Raw genomic sequence first — 21,035 nt, 5'->3', positions numbered from 1 at the left:
GTACGTATAACTCTGTATTGCGAAGCCCCAGAACACGTTCTACTCAGTGTTTCAGGAGCGAAGACAACTTCAACGTTTGGAAGTCAATAGCCACCCCACCTACATAGTAATTAGTAGCATCATCATTTTCAGACACACGGAAGTAAATTGACTAGTTGCTATTAAGGTGCAACTGTTGTACGACGCACTCCGCCTCGGCAGGTGCGGGGTGAATGGGGGGTCGGACTCGGCGAAACGGGGCCACTAAGCGCTAGCAGGGGCAAATTTACATCTGATCTTGATTACATTTTACCTCTAGCCGATCAATAATAGGTGCACGAGCTTCCCTTTAACTAATTGCTTACATAGAATCTAGCTTCGAAACGTCACGCCTTGTTTAACGACAATACATTTATATTTTAGCTCAAACAGTCCTACATGATCTTATGAAGCTATCCCGGAATATTCTGCTTGTATCAGTGTTTCAGACTAAAAAAGCATGGGGGCGTAGCTGATGTTCGTTTCAATGAACAGAAAATTTACTCTTCGCAGCCGTTTGTCTGTAATCTCACTTCTTAATAACTCTGGTTATATAGGCGCCTATAGTTTTTGACAATTTCCGCTTGTTATCGTCGAAATCTCGTCAACATGACGTTTCGCTTTCGATAACTGCAAAATGGCAAAATAGTGCCAAATGATCAAGCCAGTACCAAATCTCGCCGGCTTTTTTAATCTCAAAAACGTATTGGGAACGACGAAAGTGCAGATAAAACAAAAGCCGCAAAAAGGCCAAAATCGAAAACTCGAAAAATGGTATTTTCGCCTATTTTGGAGTAATAGCTGGTGCTTTGGTTGAAACAGGGCCAGCACCAATCGAGATACCGACAAACTATTACAGGGACTGCAACGATCGACACTGTGACTACCTCTGATGTGCTATTCATTATCAGAGCAGCGTAGTGAGAACAACGGATTTCCTCACTGTATTTCCGTAACACGTGTATACAGTATACGGAAGTTATGGTATATATAGAATATAAAAAGGCTGTTCGGGGAAACCAAGCTCACTCATAGCTATTCAGATGTTAGTAGCAGTTACGCAAAGAATACGCTTGGTGACATGTGGGGGCATGGGGCGGCAGTCTCAATGAGAATACAACCCGAGGTGCCAAAATATCGCCATAATAAAACGTAGATTTGGATTGAACTGTATTACATACTTGGTTTTGGTGATAACCGCGACGATGAGAACCGAATTTGTGCTCTCGAAAGGAATGTACTAGATAAACTTTACGTTAGTCAGTTAAATGGAATGTTTTCTTCATCCATATACTACCCATAGCTTTTGCAGTTTATTAGAGACGATTATAGAGTCAGCCAGCCCGGTCTCAGAAATTCGAAATTTAACGTCATCATAAGACAGAGCACGAACTCTGCTAGCCATCATGAACCTGTCTATCTAATTTGCGCATTACGTCACGTACTAACTGATCTATCTCGAGGGCGACCCAGTGGGCCGTAGCGGAACCTTTGGATGGAACATGATCAACTATAAATACAAAAAAGCTGATGCCCAAATCCGATACTTCCCTTGCCCGGGTCGGTGTTCATAGTAAGGTCTTAATATGGCTGTCGGCACCTCAAGCACAATCGGATATCGATAATTTTCTCTGCTAATTTATCGCTAATTAATCGCATATAACAAAAGCAGAAGAAAAAAAATCGAATATCTGTCATGCTATAACAGCGGCTGCCGCTGGCGGCAGTGAATGACGCACGATGAAGCTTGCGACAACCAATCCGTGATATGGAGCGACAAATGGCGATGCGCTGCTGTTGCTGAAACAATCGGCGCTCTTTCGATGTCGCCAAATCGAGCGTTGTTTGACGCTCAACCTGGCGTCCCGTCATCGGCAGCTCCCTAAATAATTTCCACCGAAACGAACGTTGCCGACGCTGCACTGAACATGAGCCGCTACTATTGCTAAAACAACCCTTTGCCGGATTGGCGTTGTCATCGTTTCAGCGTCACTGCTGTTTTGTCTGGGTGAGTATGGCCTAATACTGTTGTCCACATATAGACAACAGCTGCCATTCATATAGAGGGAGCTATACGGCAGATGCTCTCACAACGGCTTCTGTCGAGAACAGCGGAATGGCGGCTTGTTACCGTGGTATTTAGCGGTCATTCAACATGTCTTCGTGAATGGGGGTGTTTTATAGATTGTAATAATTAAGGTCGCGATTTTACTCGATCTAGCATCGTAGACCATAAATCGTACGCTTCAAAAACTGTGCATTCAAGCAACCAGTTTCTACTAATCATTCATGTACATTAAATTTTATCATCATATTTGATCAGTGCAGTGATCAGGTGGACAGACAATGACGACACCCTGAAACACACGGAACAGCTATACAATCAACTTGAGCCATCAACTGATTTATGAAGTTTTGATGCTATACCGGAATCGACCGGCTTTTGAAGCAGGCTCCGACAATTGTTGCTCCTTCAATTGTATGTACTCCAGGCCACAGCTACAAATCATTGCGACAGTATTGATCCTCGCTGTGCGGATCCTTGCATTATATATGAAGGTATCTAACTTTAGAGCATATACGATAAGTAAGTTATGATTGTCTCTGACGATATACAAGCTACAGAATAGAAACCACCTGGATTGCTACAGAGTTAAAGAAAATCCGTATCCGATTAGCGAGAAATTCGCGAAGATATACAGAAGAAAAACAGCTCTTCCATTTGTTGCTTATCAAATGATCACAGGTACTACGAACGCGCGCAACTTTTTGCTATTCTTCGAAGTATTTCGACCTAACTAGCTAATACAGTTCATACACATCCGCTGATCTGATTTTGTACTGATCAGAATACTACGAATACTATGTTAGGCGTAAATGAATAATCTTGTCTCTAAATTATTATTGCTTTAAGATATCAAGAAATGTGGGATGACTTTGCCCCACTTCAACGAACATCGGAGAACTTTTCTTTAAAATAGTTCGGAACAATTTAAGAGAGCTGTCTTACTAACTACCAAATCAAACGTCTCTATTAGAACCATGCATCAACAGCACCGGTATCGAAATCTGTCAGTAAGGACTTTGACTACAATTACACACAAAGTAGTTTGTTCTCCATATGTGTTAAACTCAATGTACACATCTGCGTCCATGATTTATGTTCGGTGCTTTTAATTCAGATATGCCGAAACAGTCGAAGCCCCAAATGCTTTAAAAATATATAATGATATTCTAAAGTTGACTTAATTTATATACTCGCTAGATCCGATCACCGAGATCTGCGCTTCTCCAAGATTTCCACATTGGAATCGGCCCATCGACGACCTACTCGAAATTAATGGCTGTTAAATCATGACGATCCGGCAATTAGTACGGTGTACTATCTCTGTGATCTAAGGCGGCCATGACGCAGTTGACAATCGATATTTGCCGACAATTTTTCGAGGCAATCGCGACTATGACAGCCCCGGGGGGAGGGGGTGAAGCTAAAAGGGATGCGTATATGTATGTCTCTGCGGTTATATAAGCAAATAAATGTAATATTGGTAAATAATATCTTATTAATACTGCAATTGGCTTGTTTCTTTTTTTGCATTATGTTGGTCTATGGCAGACAGCTTTGACAGGATGCTGCTAGGATTAAATCGATGTCAAAATAATGCCACTCTTACGAGTGACCATATATTTGTGTATAATGAATCTGAGAAAATGCAGCTCAGTCTAAGGGAGTTTGACACTGAGCGGAACAGTAATAACAGAGCGGAACAGTGATAACGTGTTTATTGTTTTTATTCTATACACTATAATATCGAGGGTGGTTAGTACCCCATATACAAACAAGTCCTGGCGTTAGTTGATCTGAATCGACAGACTTGTGAAGCTAACGCTGATTTTGCGTTAGCTTCATAAATCTGGGCAAGCAATGGGCTAACGAGAGCAAACTGCTTCAATGACGTGACATTGAGGTAGCGGGGACCTTGTATAGAAATGTGAAGTCTATCCGGTATGCAGCATTATAGTAATGAAATACTTTTTTTTTACCGATTCACAAACTCATATTCCTGATATTAAGTGGCTTACTGCTTTTTAGGTTACCAGGCCTTTACTATGCCCCACCACTACTACGATTGTCTCGTTTCATTGTTCTATTTCGTATCCTGGCCTTGCACAGAGTATAGTTCACAGATTTCATGCACTAACTAAATGGCCAGGTATTTTATAGCCAATAAGAAGGCCTGCAGCACTAAGTACCACTTGATGTTGAGATGGGTTCCGCTTTGTAGTTTTCCGCGATGCGCATCCTTTTCCATCCTGTCATAATGGCCGTTCGTAACGTTCGAGAGAAGCGCTCACGAAGCAAATTCCTGAGGGCAACTTATCCGAACCATAAGATCTGACTGAACACCCCTGAGCAGTCATTGATGCTTCACCATGTCGCGCCACCCCAAGCAACGATAACTGGGAGAGCGACAGAAGCAGAACTATGGCCGCCGACGGCAGCAGACGACAACGACAACGTCAACAAGAATATTGCCCAACAGTAAAGACAGGCACACATGCTGTGGGAAGCCGTGATTAACCGCTCCATTTTTTGTTAGGTGGCTCATATAAACTACCTTCAATAATAAGGCGAGCTTCGCCATCATCGACATTATCAGTATTATTAGTACTATATGAACGAAAACAAAATTCGGAACTAAACAGACAGCAGCAGCGTAAACCAGCAAACAATGATACGAAATGGGTAAGCGAAATGCGCAACTCTAGAGGCTGACAGCGCAAGCAAACGAGGAAGAAGGGCAAATCATAATCAATGTGGTACTTATGGAATACCGAATCCGCTGCGAACGGTCACTGACCGATCAGCATGACACTATACAGTTCTCTTGCAGGCCCATATAGTGCCGCTGAGCACTTCACCATTAAAACCCCCATGACCATTTGTATTGAGACTATGCATACCTGCTAAGTGTGCTAGTACATATATTGACTTCTACTCAACCATCAAAAAAGATCAACTCCTTGACTACGTTCATATTTTACTTACAGAACATGAATATACGAAAGGGTTACATTGGAATACGTAGTCCTGGCTGTCGAAATGAACAATAGTCGTATTAGCGTAACCGCCCGTTTCGAGATCATCTATGCCACTGTTACTATCATCGTAAGTACTACTACTGAACGAACTACGTGTATCTGTTACGGCAACGTCAGCCGGAATCTTTCCGGGCGTATTTCTAATGTACGTGCTTCCCCTGTTATATAGCATAATGACAGCTTGGTTTTACAAACCAGGGTTGGTTGGTCTAACAAGGCTTGGTTCATAATCTATGAAACGCCAGCTCTATTATGCGGATTATATGTATAGAAAAGGTTTGCACCGGCGTACCTGTAGCTTGCCATTGTACCAAAGGTCTAGACTTTTTGGCACTAAACGTTTAGCTAAACGGATGTCTATAATAGTAACGCAGCACGACGAGGAATGAGAAACGGAGTGGAAGCTGGCTTTGTCAAGCAAACGTGGATGCGGATTGCAAGCTGTGGCAAAATGCACAAGAGCCGATAACAAGGACTTCACGAACTCCTGCGATTGGCCCTAGCAGCTTGAGACAGACGCGATATTGGGGTATTGTGGATTAGTGCTAGCAAACACTTTTTCCTCAAAGCTGCTCCTTGGAGACCTATGTAGAGGTCGTAGCCTGACTCACTTGCATTTCTCCGCTTCTTTCAAACAAGTCTTTAGGGCGAATGAAGGCAAGCAAAGATATTGGCACACCCAAAGAACCCCATGGGCAAGTAGTTTAGGTTATTGGCTGTTCAAAAATGAGTAAAATTATAATTTGGATATATTAATAAGCAAGCAATACGAACAATATGTGCAGAATGTTATCGTCTGTCAGGGGCAAGAATTTCCTAAATAAGTTAATCGTTCAAGCGTAAAAATAAGAGCGAAATTTTCTATCGCGGCTCCTTTTGATATTATTTTTAGTTATGGTTTTACACCGACCCCGTAACGTCCATAATCCCATATATTTTGTAATAGTCTCAGAAGCCTTCCTTCTTGGCTTTTCTCTATGAGCCTTTCTATTATGCATAGTTGAATTGTCTTAATTTTGGTAGTTATATAACCATCATAATGACATCGAGATTAACTAATTATGGTAAATAGGCCAATTCTTTTTTGCAACCGAATTTGCCTTGACGTAACTTCCCAGCTGGTTCCTAATTCTACGCTACCAGCCGTTCCCAACGTGCCTGGAGTTCCCACAATTCCCTACTTTCTATCTGGGAACAGCTTTCTACCGGCAATCATCGTCGAGGGGTGGACCTTCTAAACATTGAGCTATGTCCTCTCGTTTTAACAGTAGTAGGTAGGCCACCTTCTGGCTCTGCCTGCGACGATTCAGGCCACAATTAGACATTCCGGATGGCCAGTCGAAAGTAATTGCCCTCGGACAGAGCATCTGTTCTCTGCTTAGATGCTTGCTTCTATGGGTTTTCAGCATTTGCATTTCCCATAGCCTACTATAGGTGAAAGGTAGCGGCTTCTAGATGTTAAGGAGTGGACGCGAGCTCCTGGTGCTAACGTGCGCATGTGTGTTTGCATAACATTCTCTGGCCAAATTCAGATGTAGTTTGCCTCGTGCTGTTGTGGCATTACACATTGGGCATGTGTATCGCAGCATGGCTATCTCTGTTTAGGAGCTAATACGGCAGGCCGTCTTATCTGTCATCATTTGCGAGATAGCAACGTCCAAGTTCGAACGGCTTCGAAGTGAGCCGTCGGCTAAATTCTACCAGGTAAATTGTGTATGGCTCAATCCCTGTTTATATCAACGTCTTATTATGGGCGGAGCACAAATGGCCATACGCATAGATAATGCAATTAATAAATTAATAATAGAAGTAGATAGAAGTGCAATCGACGATTTACTTCAGCTGAGTCGTACGCTATCTGGAACATTTAATTTGATTGGGTACGAATCGACAACAACAGAAATTGCATGATACGAATGTCTGTTTGCTTTTTGTCCGCTAATGACGAATGTGCTGCCACAAAGAGGCTCGTCCAACAAAAAAACGAGAGCGTGTATTGACTATTACGTAGGTAAAATGATATGCCGAGACAACGATAAAACCATACTATGAATTGTTGCTCACAGAAGAGGATGCTGTGCATAGCGACATACTCTACAGAATTTAACGCTTCACGTTGCTGAGTGCATTATAGACTTCAGTCGTACGGGAAACGGGCGCCAGATCTTTGTCGCTGGTAATAACAGATAGTACAATAATCCGCTAAGTTCTAAAACGTGGGTCGGCAGGTTTAGAGTTAACAAGCCTATTGCGCAGAACGTGTTTCGTTCTTTAACTAGTTCGGACTTTTCAGCAGCGTCGTTTCGGTCGTCGAGTGATAACTGGCGAATACATTTAACTCCTTCTGATCCGGGTATCGGTTCGGACGTCGACGCCCGTCAGGAGTTTCTCAAGCGTAAGATAAGCTCGTTATGTGACACAAGTAACCAAGGGTGGCGCAAGCTGTCTTATGTTCGCAGCCCTAAGAAAACTGAATCACCTGGCGTACGCTAATTTGATAACGACCGAAATCCATAAACTGTTAGTATAATATTGATTCTTAATTACGTATTTTTTTGTAGACCCAACCTCACTATAGCTAACCATGTCCCCGTCCCATAGCGTAAATTGGTCTGACTCACATAGAACCTGCTCCAACGTACTACCCACGCCGAAACACTACAGCTTGAGAACTTCTTGAGCGCCCTCTACAAACATGACGTGTCTTCCAACACATTCCTCTCCTAAATTTGTGTTTACTGTTTGACATTGACGACACGAAGATTTTCTCTTTGAAAGGCCAGCTCTGTCGCTGTTGTTGATTCAGTCACGCTCGTTCCACATCGATGAAATCCGTCAGCTACCGGGAATACAACGTTTATCGATCTGCGACACCTGCTTATGGCACTGTATCATAGTAAAACTCTGCTGGATATGCGCTTAGTCAATGATGCTACGGCTCTGTGATTTTTGCGCACGCACATAAGGAATACTCTGCCAGCTAAACAGCTCAGCGACTGGAAAGCAACAGACAATGTCTGTCATGGAAGCTTGACGTAACGACAATAGGAAGGTTGCCGCTCGACTGAACTGATCCAGTGGCCTCCCTTACAGCAGAGCGAATTGAAGACATGTTAGTTATTTGAATTCTACGCCACACATTATGCTGTTTCTGTTCTCGTTGATTTACTAATACTAATATTGTTAATTTTAATGTTTCACCTAAATGACACCATTTTCTTTTGAACATCATGTCACAGCTGTCGCTCAGCGTACAAATGAATTAGCAGCAAATATTCATACCTTTACTTTCATTGAAATTTCGTCTGCTTTCTCATTGTGACACTCTCGCAAATGACCTTAGAATGATTAGGCTTACTTAATACTCAACAATAATCGGACACAGTTAAAGTGTTAACTCGAGTATGTGTATAACTTCCCAAAAAACTACAAAATCAGACAGACGGATTATTGGTAGACTATCATGACAGCGTATTACGCCATTGTCACGTTTTTTATACCATATTATTTCATATTTACATACAGATTCGTTATAAATGATGACGATTCGTTGTGTAAAAGACCATAATGTCAATATGTGGCAGCCACTACTTATATTAGCATTAAAATGGCCATCTTTTTCCCTTACAAAAAAAAGCTTTATTCTAAAGGCACACTTCATTACATACTCTATTTATCATTCGTATAGTGCGACTGTTTTGCCAGCTATAAAAATCACTTGGTATTGCAATTATTTTCTATCGTAACCATTCTTCTGTCAATAGCTGCTAGCTCCCCTGCTGTAGTCATCATGTACATCATCCAATGTACATTTTACATAGAACAGGTGATATTTAGAAGAAGTGATTTGACCGATTAGATGATGATGACTTTTTTTTTTCTGCAAAAATCATCTTCGTTCAACTTGCTCAAGTTGCCGGTATATCAGTCATCCAGAGATTGTCCAGTCGTTCATTAGAGAATATCAGTGAAAGGAAAAATTGACTGTCTGAACAGATTAGCCTGTTTCAACGGCGTCCAATTGGCATCGAAGCACTGAACACGACGGTGACAACGACATAAACCCAAATCGAAATCCAATTTCCGCGGTAATAACACTACGCGAACAACGTTTGCAGATCGAGTTGTCTGGAGAGACCAAACGCATTTCTGATCGGTTCCTCAAGTCATATCCCGTTTGACGACTGCTTTTCGCCGTCGTTAATTGCCCATGCCTTTTCATTGTGGCCTGCTAAGCTGGAAACCGCTATTGTAAATTCTCCCAGTTACTAAGCGTTTTTTTTTAGCTACTGCTAACATTGATCATGCTAGTTATATACGAGATTGGGTAACAGTTGCGATCATCGTTGCCGATGTCGGCGTCGACGACGGACCCTTGGTTGCTGCAACGCTTTCTTGAGCACGGCGATGTCTTGCCTTTTGCACATAAAACGGCTGCTTGGGTAACCATTTTGCATTTATAATTTACCGGAACCTCAAGTAAGACAATGATTATGAATCTGGTAATACCATGTCAATCCGTGTCATGTTTCGCAGCTTTAGTTCCCTGCTGGCCGTTACCATTTTGGCCTGTTTTGGCTACCCGTGAATTCGAACAAATCGACACTCTGCAAGACGAATTAAGCCAAGCAAACCGAATTGCAAACGAATGACGACAACCCATCTGTTCTAACAGTCAAAACAGCACGGTATTACTATAAAGAAAACAAACAATCCTGTATAGCCATGCGTGATTTCCTCAATGCAGAATTTTTCGCTGTTTGAGTTCCGTGATCGTCGTATCCGCTTCCAAGGATCATTAAATTCGATTCTGAGCCCAGCATCGTATAATGCAATCGTATAATAAAACACCGTATTCCGTACGGTCAGATTAATCTAGTTTGTAGCTGAGATAAGCAACGTCGAGAACCTTGTGATTTAGGACGCTTTGTCCAAAGCTCGAGGTCTTCCTTAGTTTTGGCCATGGACGTGCAGGATATGTAGCCAACGTTCAAAGGTCGCGCAGTCGTCGCAAAACATGCAGTGCGTTAACTACAGCATGCAAACTCTACTGGGTCGGTTGTAGAAAATCGATAAACGAGGATTCATATGTCCCAGCCAACGCCAGGGCTGAAACCGTATTAGGCAATCATTGAAGTGAAAAAATTCGAGTGGGTGGTCCGGCAGAGATAAATCTTAATGTAGGACACGTAGGGACCATGTTTCTACAAAACCTATGAATTCGATGCGGTTAGGTATAATACTGAATGCGTGCTGCAAAATCATTTTGTCTATGATACTGGTAAACATATGTACTCGTAGCATTTAAGGGGGACGGAAGAATTTCCCACACTACCGTTCTTCGGTGAACAGCGTTCGCGATACGTCGTTCTCCGTTCAACTGTATATATGCACGCCCCTATATTAGAAGGCAGCCTAAAAAAATTACCAAATTATCGCTTTGTTTTACGAACATTGATGCCTCTTTAATAGTTAACGCATATACCTTTGTAGACCTGCTCGAGCCAGCGACGCGTAATTGTTTGCCGTGGCGACCGAGCCCATGGACAGAACAGGTAATATTAGATTTACACAACGTTCAATAGGTGTACGGAATCGACAATATTCGATATCAAAGAGACTATCGACCGTAACTGCTCTGGCCATTAACGGGCTATACTACTTCGACCAAATAGAAAGGGCGCTACACCGTCATCAAGGGGCCCATGGGTTACGTCGAGCGGATTAACAGCTTACGAGGATAAACGTGGAGTGGATTCGGCAAGTAATTATCCATAATACCAGTAATGGTCGGGTATATAAAACTGTGGCCGCTTTGAAATTCACTGTTAGGTCAGCAATGGCTTGGTAAAGCGATGTCGTCTCTAGTTCCGCGGCTCGTTTCCGTGTCGGGGCAGTTTAATCATCGTTCCTAATGTGAAGTAACTGCTGATTCGGGTTATTGGCGCAAACAATTGCCAAACACAGTGGCACCGGACAAGAAAAATGCCCGTTTGCGTATTCTTCAATATATTTTCTGTAATCTAGATCGTCTTCTAATTCTCATGCAGGTATTCCATTTTCTCGAAGCAAACTTCGTGGCGGCTCGTTTAATCTTCCGCAATTCCATTTCTATATGATATGTGTTATGGCCGCTAACCTGATCGGTAATTCGCACGGCGCAAATGCTTTGACTCACCACTATCGCCATTGAAAAAGATCGTACGCACCGAATAATGACACATGCAAAACAAACAATATACCTAGATTATTGAGAGTTGAAGTACTTTCACATTTCTGATGGTGTAGACACGTGGCTAGCTAATGTCTACGCAAATTCTTCTGTTCAATTGATTTCATAGACTTAATGTTAACCGAGTTTGTCATCCGTGTTCGTCTATCCGTTACTAATTTATATGCGCTCAGATAATGGTCGGTCGGTCGTTCTAAAATGAGTGGCACAAAAGACAGAGTTCTCCTACCTTGCCAGTGTACAATAAAACCTGCATCGAAAACCATACTATAACGTAGAGCTATCTTAGATATCGCACGGGTAGAAGTGCGAGACATAGCTAGAAGACGGCCCGCTAACTAACGTAGTCAAGCATTGATTACAATATCAATAACCTAATTTCGCTCTTGCGTTTGTGGACATCCAGGAAATGACTGACGCGCGGAGCGAAAAACATCTATGATATTACTGCCCTAATGGCTATTTCGTGGCATACCCACCCGTGTCATTTAGTGCGCATGTTGAATCGCAAGGCTTCTCGCAACGAAAACGGATCCACACAGACGATCAAAACTTATGGCCTTATTAACGCCTTCTGCGGGCGGACCAAGTGGACGTTGCGTTACATAGTTATTGAAGCTAAATGAAAAATCAAACTGGCCGCTCACTCGTCTTGTGGTTTCCTTTGGTTTTCCATGAAAATCAGCCATCAGTAGTAGCTAACACGGTAATTTATTCATTTATTTAACCATTTGGTGCGTACGTACTGGATCCTTGCTATGATAGCTTTGAAATTGCCGCGCAACTATTTAGCCTCGATTAAAATCGTGTTTAATAGTAAATCATCCGGGACGGTGTAACTTCATGTCGTAGGAGAGGAAAATTTTCAAGGAAACGTGTAGACATCGCAGTCACTATGATCAATTGGCAATAATGAGGAGCGCCCTTTTTTTTTTGCTGTGCCGCTATAGGACAAGTGTGAAAGTATATCATTCAAAGAATAAAGATGCCAAGGTGCGGGCCGAGAATAAACTAGCAGTCGGCGGCGTATTTGGGTAATTGATAGCTCGATGCCGCCAACATGACTGGCTACGGAACCTGATATACAATCGACTGTTCAAGATGTGACTCCGAAGGCGAAATAAGCACTCGAAGATACTTTGAAAGTATTTCAGACGCACCTTCGCATAAGCGCCATTATAAAACGTTCATTTGAGCTTGTTAATATTTATCTGAATTTTAAATCAGGACACAAATCGGCATTGCCACGCTAGAGATGGTGAATTGTTTAGAAATTTATTGTAAAAAATTATTAAATTGTGTAGAAAAATAGGTGTTATATTATTTATGTGTTGCATTTTCGCAACTCGAAGAAGTGTACTGTGCACTCGTTGGCACACCGGCTCTCGTAGGACATATTCTTAGAAGGCCTTATTTGCAACACAGCTGCTGATCTTATCAACTCATTTTCTTTTTGCAATTTATAGTTATAATCCGTTTTTTTGTTCTAGATTTGTTTCCTGTAAGATTATACTTCCTGGCCATATGCCACAAAAATAATCGAAGCGACTTACTTACGAGACCTTAGCTATAACGAAAAAAAAGAACGGCCATTGGCGCGCCATTTTGAGACGACTAAATAACTACTAAGATACTATCGAGTGGTAATAAAAAGGCAAGGCAGAAATTGATCTTTTTGGCTGTTTGCTCGGCCTCTTATTCTTTGTCTTTACATCCCCGTATCGCACTTCCTTAACTGCACGCCTTTTGCATCTATGCCGATGCATTCTATATGATAGGATTAGAGAGAGAGGAACGGCATGGTCAAAAATCTTCAGGTCTTCCTCGCCCTTACCCCAGTATCCTTCTGGTCAATGACGAAACATCGACATCTCCCAAATCTGAATCTGGACACAAGACAATTACGATGTTGATAGGGTTACCCTATATCGAGTCAAACATTTACTCAGAAATAAACAGAAAACTGTGTGTTTCCTTGGGGATGTTCTTCCGTTCGCTTTTATCCACGTAGGATTTTCCGTGGGCTTCACTATGTCAAATTAGCTTCGTGTTCGCAATTACATTTGACTCAGCCCGATAATTCGATATATGCTGGCCTCTAATTTTGTAGAGACGCTAATATCGAATTGGCTGGCCTATGCAAACCTCGAATGGCATTTTAACGTAGTAATGGTGATCAAGGATGACGTTGCTGATGGTACGACTAGCTTAGATAGTACTTCTATTGCTTCAGTGCTTAGCCGCTATCTGCATTACCAATAAAGTCACCGTAAGCCATCGTTAAACCAACTCGGCATGAAGTCAAGCCTAATTATTGTGTCACTGATGGCTGATTCAAGCTTTGGCCGTTTCGTAATGATTGAAGGTTGCTGACGTTATTATCAACAGCTCTTTAATCAACGAGTCCCTCAGGCGTCAACTTTGTCGGCTTCTCCTCGGGAATCTTATTGTTAGGTTTTTTCAAAGTCTATATCTCAAATTTTTCTGCACAGAATACCTTTTTTATTGTCGGTGGGCTTCTGTACAAGAAACGGTTTAGGCACAAGCTTAATCTTATAGTAGGTTCTCAAAATGCTCTCCTCTAATGTGTTCAGCTTGCTGCATACTTCGCTGTGATGGGTACTGCATAAAAATCACTGATCTCTTCGAGTTCTTGGATTAATGCCATCTGTACTAGTTTGTTTATTGCACTCGTTCCAAGCATTCTATCGGATTAATTTGCCCTTCGTCTTCGTAGAGAAATGCGACTCTTCTATCTTCGCATATAGTGTTCCCTGAAGGTTTCCTTTCTGCCTATACTGAACATTGTAGTCACTCGTTTCAGGTTTTGTGGGTTATCTCCGTAAAACACAACGGGCACCGACCACTGACTCGTAATAGTTAGATAGAAAAATAGTTCTCTCCGTATGTAGTTTCCTTACAATTTTCCCGCCTTGGCGAAATATTTGTCACGAGATACGCACCTCACGTTACATGGACCAATCTATCGAATAACAAATTGCTGATTTACTAACGAGCGTTCTGATGTTTTGAGTTGCTTAGGTTAACTAGCGCAAAAAGCACTAAAAAATAACCGTAATGAAGCTTTATTGACCCGTAAACTCTGACTTATACTAGGTTTAAGTCATGCGATTTTATTAGCCACGACGAAGCCAAGATAAGTTACGACAGGCCGAACAGATTATCCGTACGTTGACGCATTCGTGTCGTCGTTACCAATGAGCTCTTAACACTCCCACTGGAAACCATAGCCGGTGGCCCATTAAAAAACGCAATAGTGACTAATGGCTCTTTTTCGCTGCATGGGCGCGAAAACGACCGCGTACGACTAGTAACAACACTTAACGATATGACCGCGAACTATATAGCCCCATCCATTCACACCGTAAGAATCACCGCATGCTTAACGAGTATGTTTTTCCACTCCTGCGAATCACATGTCGTCTTATATAGAATTTCATACTAACCCGTTGATGATAGCAAGGATGTGTATCGTCCACACGAACACCCAGCCCGCCAGAAACACAATGGCGAAACCGTATAAAGTCCATTGTAGTATAGACATGCTCCCGAAGTGCATGCTTGCGCCTGTGGGGGAGATAGGGTCTCGATGGGCTGTGCCAGTAGCGAATCGAACGTAGACGGTAGCACTGCCAGCTTTTGGTGTCTACTTTTCTCTGCTGGCGCGTTGTTTCTATCTGATGCTCCTGCTGCTAACAATGATGATGACGATGCTATTAGCAGTCGTGGCGCCCCAGCAATACTGCTAACCCCTTGATTCCTGTCACTATTTTTGTTGTCATTAATAATGCGAATATTATTTCTTTTTATTGTTATTATCGCTGCAGCAGTCACAAGTGACGACTGCACCAGTGCGTAGTCGCCGTGCGCTGTGTGTTCAGCCAGCTCGGCAATTTGGCGGCCGGTAAGGGCCGTCTGTTCAGCCCGATGATCGGAGCCGGTCTATCATGGGCCGGATCCTATGGCCTGAGGCGACGCCCCGAACGCGCCGGCGTTCTTAGTAGAGCCCTCGTCGGGCATACGTTGAGAACGACCTGGGTTCCAGCAAATTCTGTTCCTCGAAAAGTCTTACTACGGCTCTGCACGCCGGTCGTCGACTCCGTCTTTCTCAAGGTTCAGGCTGCGCTTCCGGAGTCACCGGCTTGTCACTAGTCAGCAGCCTTGGGTTTTTCCAGTATTCTTCGTATTTAAACAGCGACGCTCCGGAAACCTGTGTAAAGCTTCGGCTACCGTCAGAGCTATCACGGTATTTTCTTCTACTTTATGCACGTTGAGTGTAGCCAACAACTGCGTCTGTCTACCCCCAACGTTAGCCAAGGGCCAGCCCATCAGCCAAGCGGACGGTTTGTTATTGTTTGTTTCCTGCTGCCGCGGTTGCCGCCGTTGCTGCTCGTTTTCCGACGATACACGAAAAATGTAGAAGTATTAATAGACGTAGTGATGGTCCTAGTAGGTATCCTTTCGTCCTTTATTATGATTACTGACACCAGCACTGCAAAACTTCACACATCACAGCACATTTCCAATCGAACTTTGCCGCACATTTCTAACGCCGTCAGGTAGTGATGATTATGACGATGATGATAGCAATTTAACATTAAAGTAACGGTAAAAAAAGATCGACACGGTACACTCGACACTGATTTCAATACCCCATTCCTAGCAGTTGTTTTTGTGGCAATCAAACAAGTCACAATAATATTAGTAATCATAACACAGGGACACCCCGCCCCGCTGGGTCGGCATCGGCACTTCACGACCACGGAATAGATATGATTTCGATGATTATTATTACTATCGTAGAAAAGATCGCTTCACGTCATTCTCACGAGTGAAGGCTCGGAGCTCATTGACTTCATCGCAACACAGGCACTGTGTTGTTGCGGCTGTCGCAGTGTACGCACACACTAAAAAAGATACTCTTGTTTCTACCACTTAAGGCCACTTCTCTCCCCTACAATGCATATACAGAAGTAGTAGTAAGCATTGCAGGGCAAGGGGAAGGGCAGCAGAAGGAGCAAAATAGGAGCGGGGGCTAATATGCGTATTTTGATTTGTCGCTTGTTTTCGAGGTTAGTTAGTAGCTCGGATCGAGACGCACAAGCCCTTCGACTGCACTGTACACAGCGTTCGATGCCCCTGCTATCTGAAGAGCAGAACGCCACACGATTGCCCCAGCAGTCACGAATCGACTGACTGCTGACACCTGAACACAGGCGGTTTTCTTGCTGCTGCTGTTGTTGCTGACGCTAACGATTACTGCTACTTCTGTTGTTGCTGTCCTCTATGGCGATTTCTGTTCATATCGCAGTGGCTGTGAGCGGTTGCAACCAGTTCCAATCACCTAATTTTGGCTTTAATTAACCGGCGAAACAACAAGTCGGTAAGGCAACCCAGTCTGCTATACAGCATCACCTTCACACCGAATAAGTGGACGGCGGCCAGGCGGATCGAGTAGAGTTGAATCGAGTCGACCCGCCTTACCTTTTCACTGTTTGTATCGTCAACTCGTTCATCTACTCTCGCATTTACATCGTCACGCTCACTAGCAACGCGATGACGGCGACACGAAGCTCCTCACGAGCGGCAGCCATAGGGAACAGCGCTAGTAGGTTTGGCCGGACCAGCCAGCCAACCAGAATGCCAGTTATTAGGATACAACAGCGAAAATAGAATTATTTACTTTGTACACGGAAAGTAACGCCAGCACAAATAAGAACAACAGCAACAGTAATAACGAGTACGGTGAAACGTCAAGGCGTTTGTTGTTGACGTCGATATTGTGCTCACCATGAGATTTACTCCACCTCCGTTCGCAACAACAATAACAATAACCCAGCACAAGGGGAGAGCGCCTAGACACACACACACGCACATACACGCCCTCACGCACACAAACATTCACACACACACACACAACTCGTCACAAACGAGGATTTACTGACTCGCTAAGTGGTAGATTTGTTGCTGTTTCTGTGGGAGACAGCAAATAGCGACCGGGTGAATGGGTCGTCGTGGGAGCGACAGCTGATTTACGCCGACTGTTGTGGCTGCTAATTTGCGTTACACTGTTGCGACCAGCATACGATCTGACGGCGGTTCACCGCCTCGATGACATTGAGAACCATCGCAGCAGCAGCAGCACAGACAGATATCCGTACCATCGTGATGGCAGGTAAGAAGCAGGCACAGTCATAGCACAGTTCTTGAGAACGGTAAGAGCACAGGGAAAATGGAGAGAGAAAATAAAGGGGAAGGCCACCGCCGCTACTGCCGCGAAATGGACGGGGCTGAGCGCCCCTACTGCTGCCGCTCGACGTGTTGCTGTTGTTGTCTCGGTTCGCCCGCTTAACGAGCGATACTCGCTTGACGTCGACGTCCTTCCTCGGCAATAACACGTGACAAGACGACGGAGAGCGAAAATGAATTAACGACTCAATGAAGGAAACCCACTACTGCCGATCCACGAACAACTATCATTACGAACGCAACAGACATCAGTCAACGCGAACGAACTGGTGATCACCTCAGCCCCACAGAGTCAGTAGTGGAACGGCAGGCACACAGCTAGCCGGACACCCCGAAGGCTGTCGAGCAGTAGGCAAGACAGCAGCGACAGAAAACAAACGCCAGGACGACGTAACCTAACAATAGTAACAATAATAAGAATAACAGAGAGGAGCCTAGACGGTAGTGACGGCCGCGACTACCCAGCGCCCACTGGTACTACGATTAGCGATCGTGTTGGTCCTTTTCGTCGATGTGCGCTTGCTGCTGCTGCTGCTGCTGCTGCTGATTATCCTACGGTGAAATCCGCCGTCTCTACGCCACCAACTGCTGATGCTGCTGTGTGTGTTGTTGTTGTTAACGTAGTTTTCCTTCTTCGTGCTGCTGCTGCTGCTGCAGCGGCTGCTGCTGTTGTCGATGCTGTGGCTGATTTTGGTTCTGCTGATACTGTTGCTGCTGCTACCATAGAGACTCAATACGGAACTCAACCCCCGACGAGTCCACGCCATCAAGGAAGAAGACGACGTCGCCTTTCCCGCTGCTCGCTAAATGCTGAAAGGGCGCCAGCCAAGGCGAACGGCTGCAAGCGGCGGTGGGCAAACCGAGGCGGCAATTGTGACTAATGTTATCGCGACCGTTGTCAACAACATCGGAGAAAGGGTCTAGCAAATCGGAGCGAGAAGAGGATATCACCAGACTGAACCGGGTCAGGATTTAGTCGGCTCTCTCCGGAATAGAAGCTTAGCTTGGATAGTTCATTGGGTGGTAGGGTATTGGGTAACATGTATATATGAGGTAAGTAGATCGGGTCTGCCGACATTCGGTTTTACTCGGCTAATGTGTTTGATAGATGCTGGTCGTAGACGCTCTAATTATTATATGAGATGTGGATATTTGAAGAGCGTTGAGTAATGGCGTTACTAGTGTATTTCATATTGACAATTTCTCACAAGTTTGTTTGCTGTAAGGAGGATTCTGAATTTACAGCCAACGCTCAGCAAGCAGATGTCTGAAACAAAAACGAAAACCCAAATCCGATCTGACATGACTGAACATAATGTGGGACTCGTACATTTCACTCCGAAATAATCCAGCTCCTTGTTTAAGAGTATCACGAATGAATCAGGTTTAAGTTACATCAACGTTACTAATAACAGCAACTAAGTAAGGTTTCGCAATACAACATTTATGTAACAAATACGCAGAATATAGATTTTTGTAGGTTTTTCAGCTTTTCTTTGTTCAAAAACGTGAGATTCCTCGGTAGTCGGTAAAAAAATAATATGCAGCGTATTAGCGATTATTACCTTGGCGAAGACATATGTACTTACGGCCTTAAGTGCGGGTGGTGGGCGCCTGGGTAAAGCACAACCTAGACATCACAGTCCATATTAATACATGTAACGTCAATTAAGGCGCCCTTTTCGGGTTCGCTTATTTAAAGATTCGCTCAAAAATGTTTTCGCACCCGACTACAGAAAGCTGCATCAAATCGACTTTTCATATTTAGTAGAAGATTATAGCAAAAAAATTAAAGTATTTGAAAGTTTTCTTTCTTTAAGATCTGTTATCGGGATCATATTTAAAGGAAGTGGCTGGTATTTTACAAATTGGTTCAGAATAAATGAAGCTCTGCGATTGTTGGATGCTTGGCATCGGCTGGGGTAAAGGATTAAAGCCTAATTCAACCATACTTCAAGGCCGCTTGATAACTGCATCAAAGAGTCAAACACATTTATTATAGATCTCGCTTTTCCGTGTCCTGCCGCAGAAGGACACAGCAGTTCATTCAGCCGTTTAAATATTCTGTATTGCGCTATAGGTGATACGCCGACTGTGAGCAAACGCATCCACATTCCCCGTTATGAAAACGCAACCGCATTATGGAGTCATTTATTGCCTCACTTCAGAAGTTAATGTAATTAACTTCGTAGAGTTAACTAATGGTAAATTAATAACTATATAATAATAATACGTTTAATAAAAGTCAGTAATAAACCGGACTCAGGCTGTGATAGTGAGCGACGTGTGCATGAACGATGTATTGCAATAGAGTTGGTGTGTAAGCGATAGCTCTTTCTTAGAGATCTGCGTAAGAAATGAATTGATGGGCTGCATAACACTGCATGATTTAAGTTTCATACTCTATTGACCTATTGCTTACATCTGTTTAGGGAAATTACTGGAGGGTCAGGCGTCGAAAATAAGTCATTCTCAATGCAAGCGGTAAACTTGACCCTTATATTGGTCATTTTTCTGCACGCTAACGGTCGTGCTAAGCAGACCTTACACATAAGCTGATCTTAATGAGGAAAAATTCTTGCTAGTTGTACACCGGTTCTCTGAGAGGTCTGATTTTACTTGCAACGTATACGTTTAACGTAATGATTTTTAAGGAGCTCGGTATCTCGAATAGCCATTTTGCAGAACTGCAGTTCGCTGCTATATGTGCTATTCTATGAACCAATGAAAACGCGAAATGCGTTGTAAGCCCTGGTGACTGTTTCGAGCATTGCATACGATAGTGCTTCAGATGACTAGCTTCAGTAGGAAACGAGGTGCATTTATATCCGGATTGAGACCTGGGTTACCCCTGGTTTCTAAATTTCGCAGGAATACACGCTTTCTGAACCATTACAGGTTTGAAATATGAAGCCTGGCCATGTTTTACCTTAATGGCCTAGAATGAGCCATAAAAGTGTTTTTTTTTTTGTCTTGAATCTAGTGGCCTTTAATAATAAATATAATAAACTTATTTTATAAATGTTTAGGCAGGAATAATACCCCCAATAGTATTTTAGTTCCGCAATGGGCGCTTTTTAACTGAACCACCTGAGTGGTGATGAACTCTTCGAAAATAACTTCGTATCGCAGCTGTTTGTATGTAAGCATACATAAACACATTGTTGTAGTAAAATCGTTATATCGTAACAGCACGAAGGTAATACGCTTCATAGTGAATCATGATGGTGTGATTCTGACCATAGTCCTTGCAAAACTACCGAAAATCATTATCGTTGTTCCAAATTCTATCTTGCCCTGACCTGAATAGAGATATACTAGATGCCTATTGATGCCCGGTAAACGTGGGTCGCGTCGTGTACATACGGAGGTGATTGTGTATGCTGGGAAAAAGAGGGCTTCCTACAACACA

At 43.3% G+C, this 21,035-nt stretch overlaps 1 protein-coding gene across 3 annotated transcripts in view; it reads right to left on the bottom strand.

The window, feature by feature from the left end:
* Nucleotides 1–20,562, bottom strand: part of GlcT (ceramide glucosyltransferase) — a 131,149-nt gene extending 110,587 nt beyond the window's left edge. For all 3 annotated transcript variants that reach the window (XR_015311635.1, XR_015311636.1, XM_022835401.2), the window contains exon 1: nt 14,821–20,562. Coding sequence is in view for 1 of the 3 variants with exons in the window: in XM_022835401.2 (XP_022691136.1) it covers nt 14,821–14,933 (113 nt within the window). In the remaining 2 variants the exon portion in view is untranslated. The remainder of the gene's footprint in view (nt 1–14,820) is intronic.
* Between the last annotated feature and the right edge of the window lie 473 nt (nt 20,563–21,035).

The sequence above is a fragment of the Varroa jacobsoni genome, unplaced genomic scaffold (genome assembly GCF_002532875.2).
Source record: "Varroa jacobsoni isolate VJ856 unplaced genomic scaffold, vjacob_1.0 scaffold_589, whole genome shotgun sequence".
Taxonomy (NCBI): Eukaryota; Metazoa; Arthropoda; class Arachnida; order Mesostigmata; family Varroidae; genus Varroa; species Varroa jacobsoni.
Note: the sequence above shows the minus strand (reverse complement) of the source record. Positions and strands in the feature narration are given on the sequence as shown.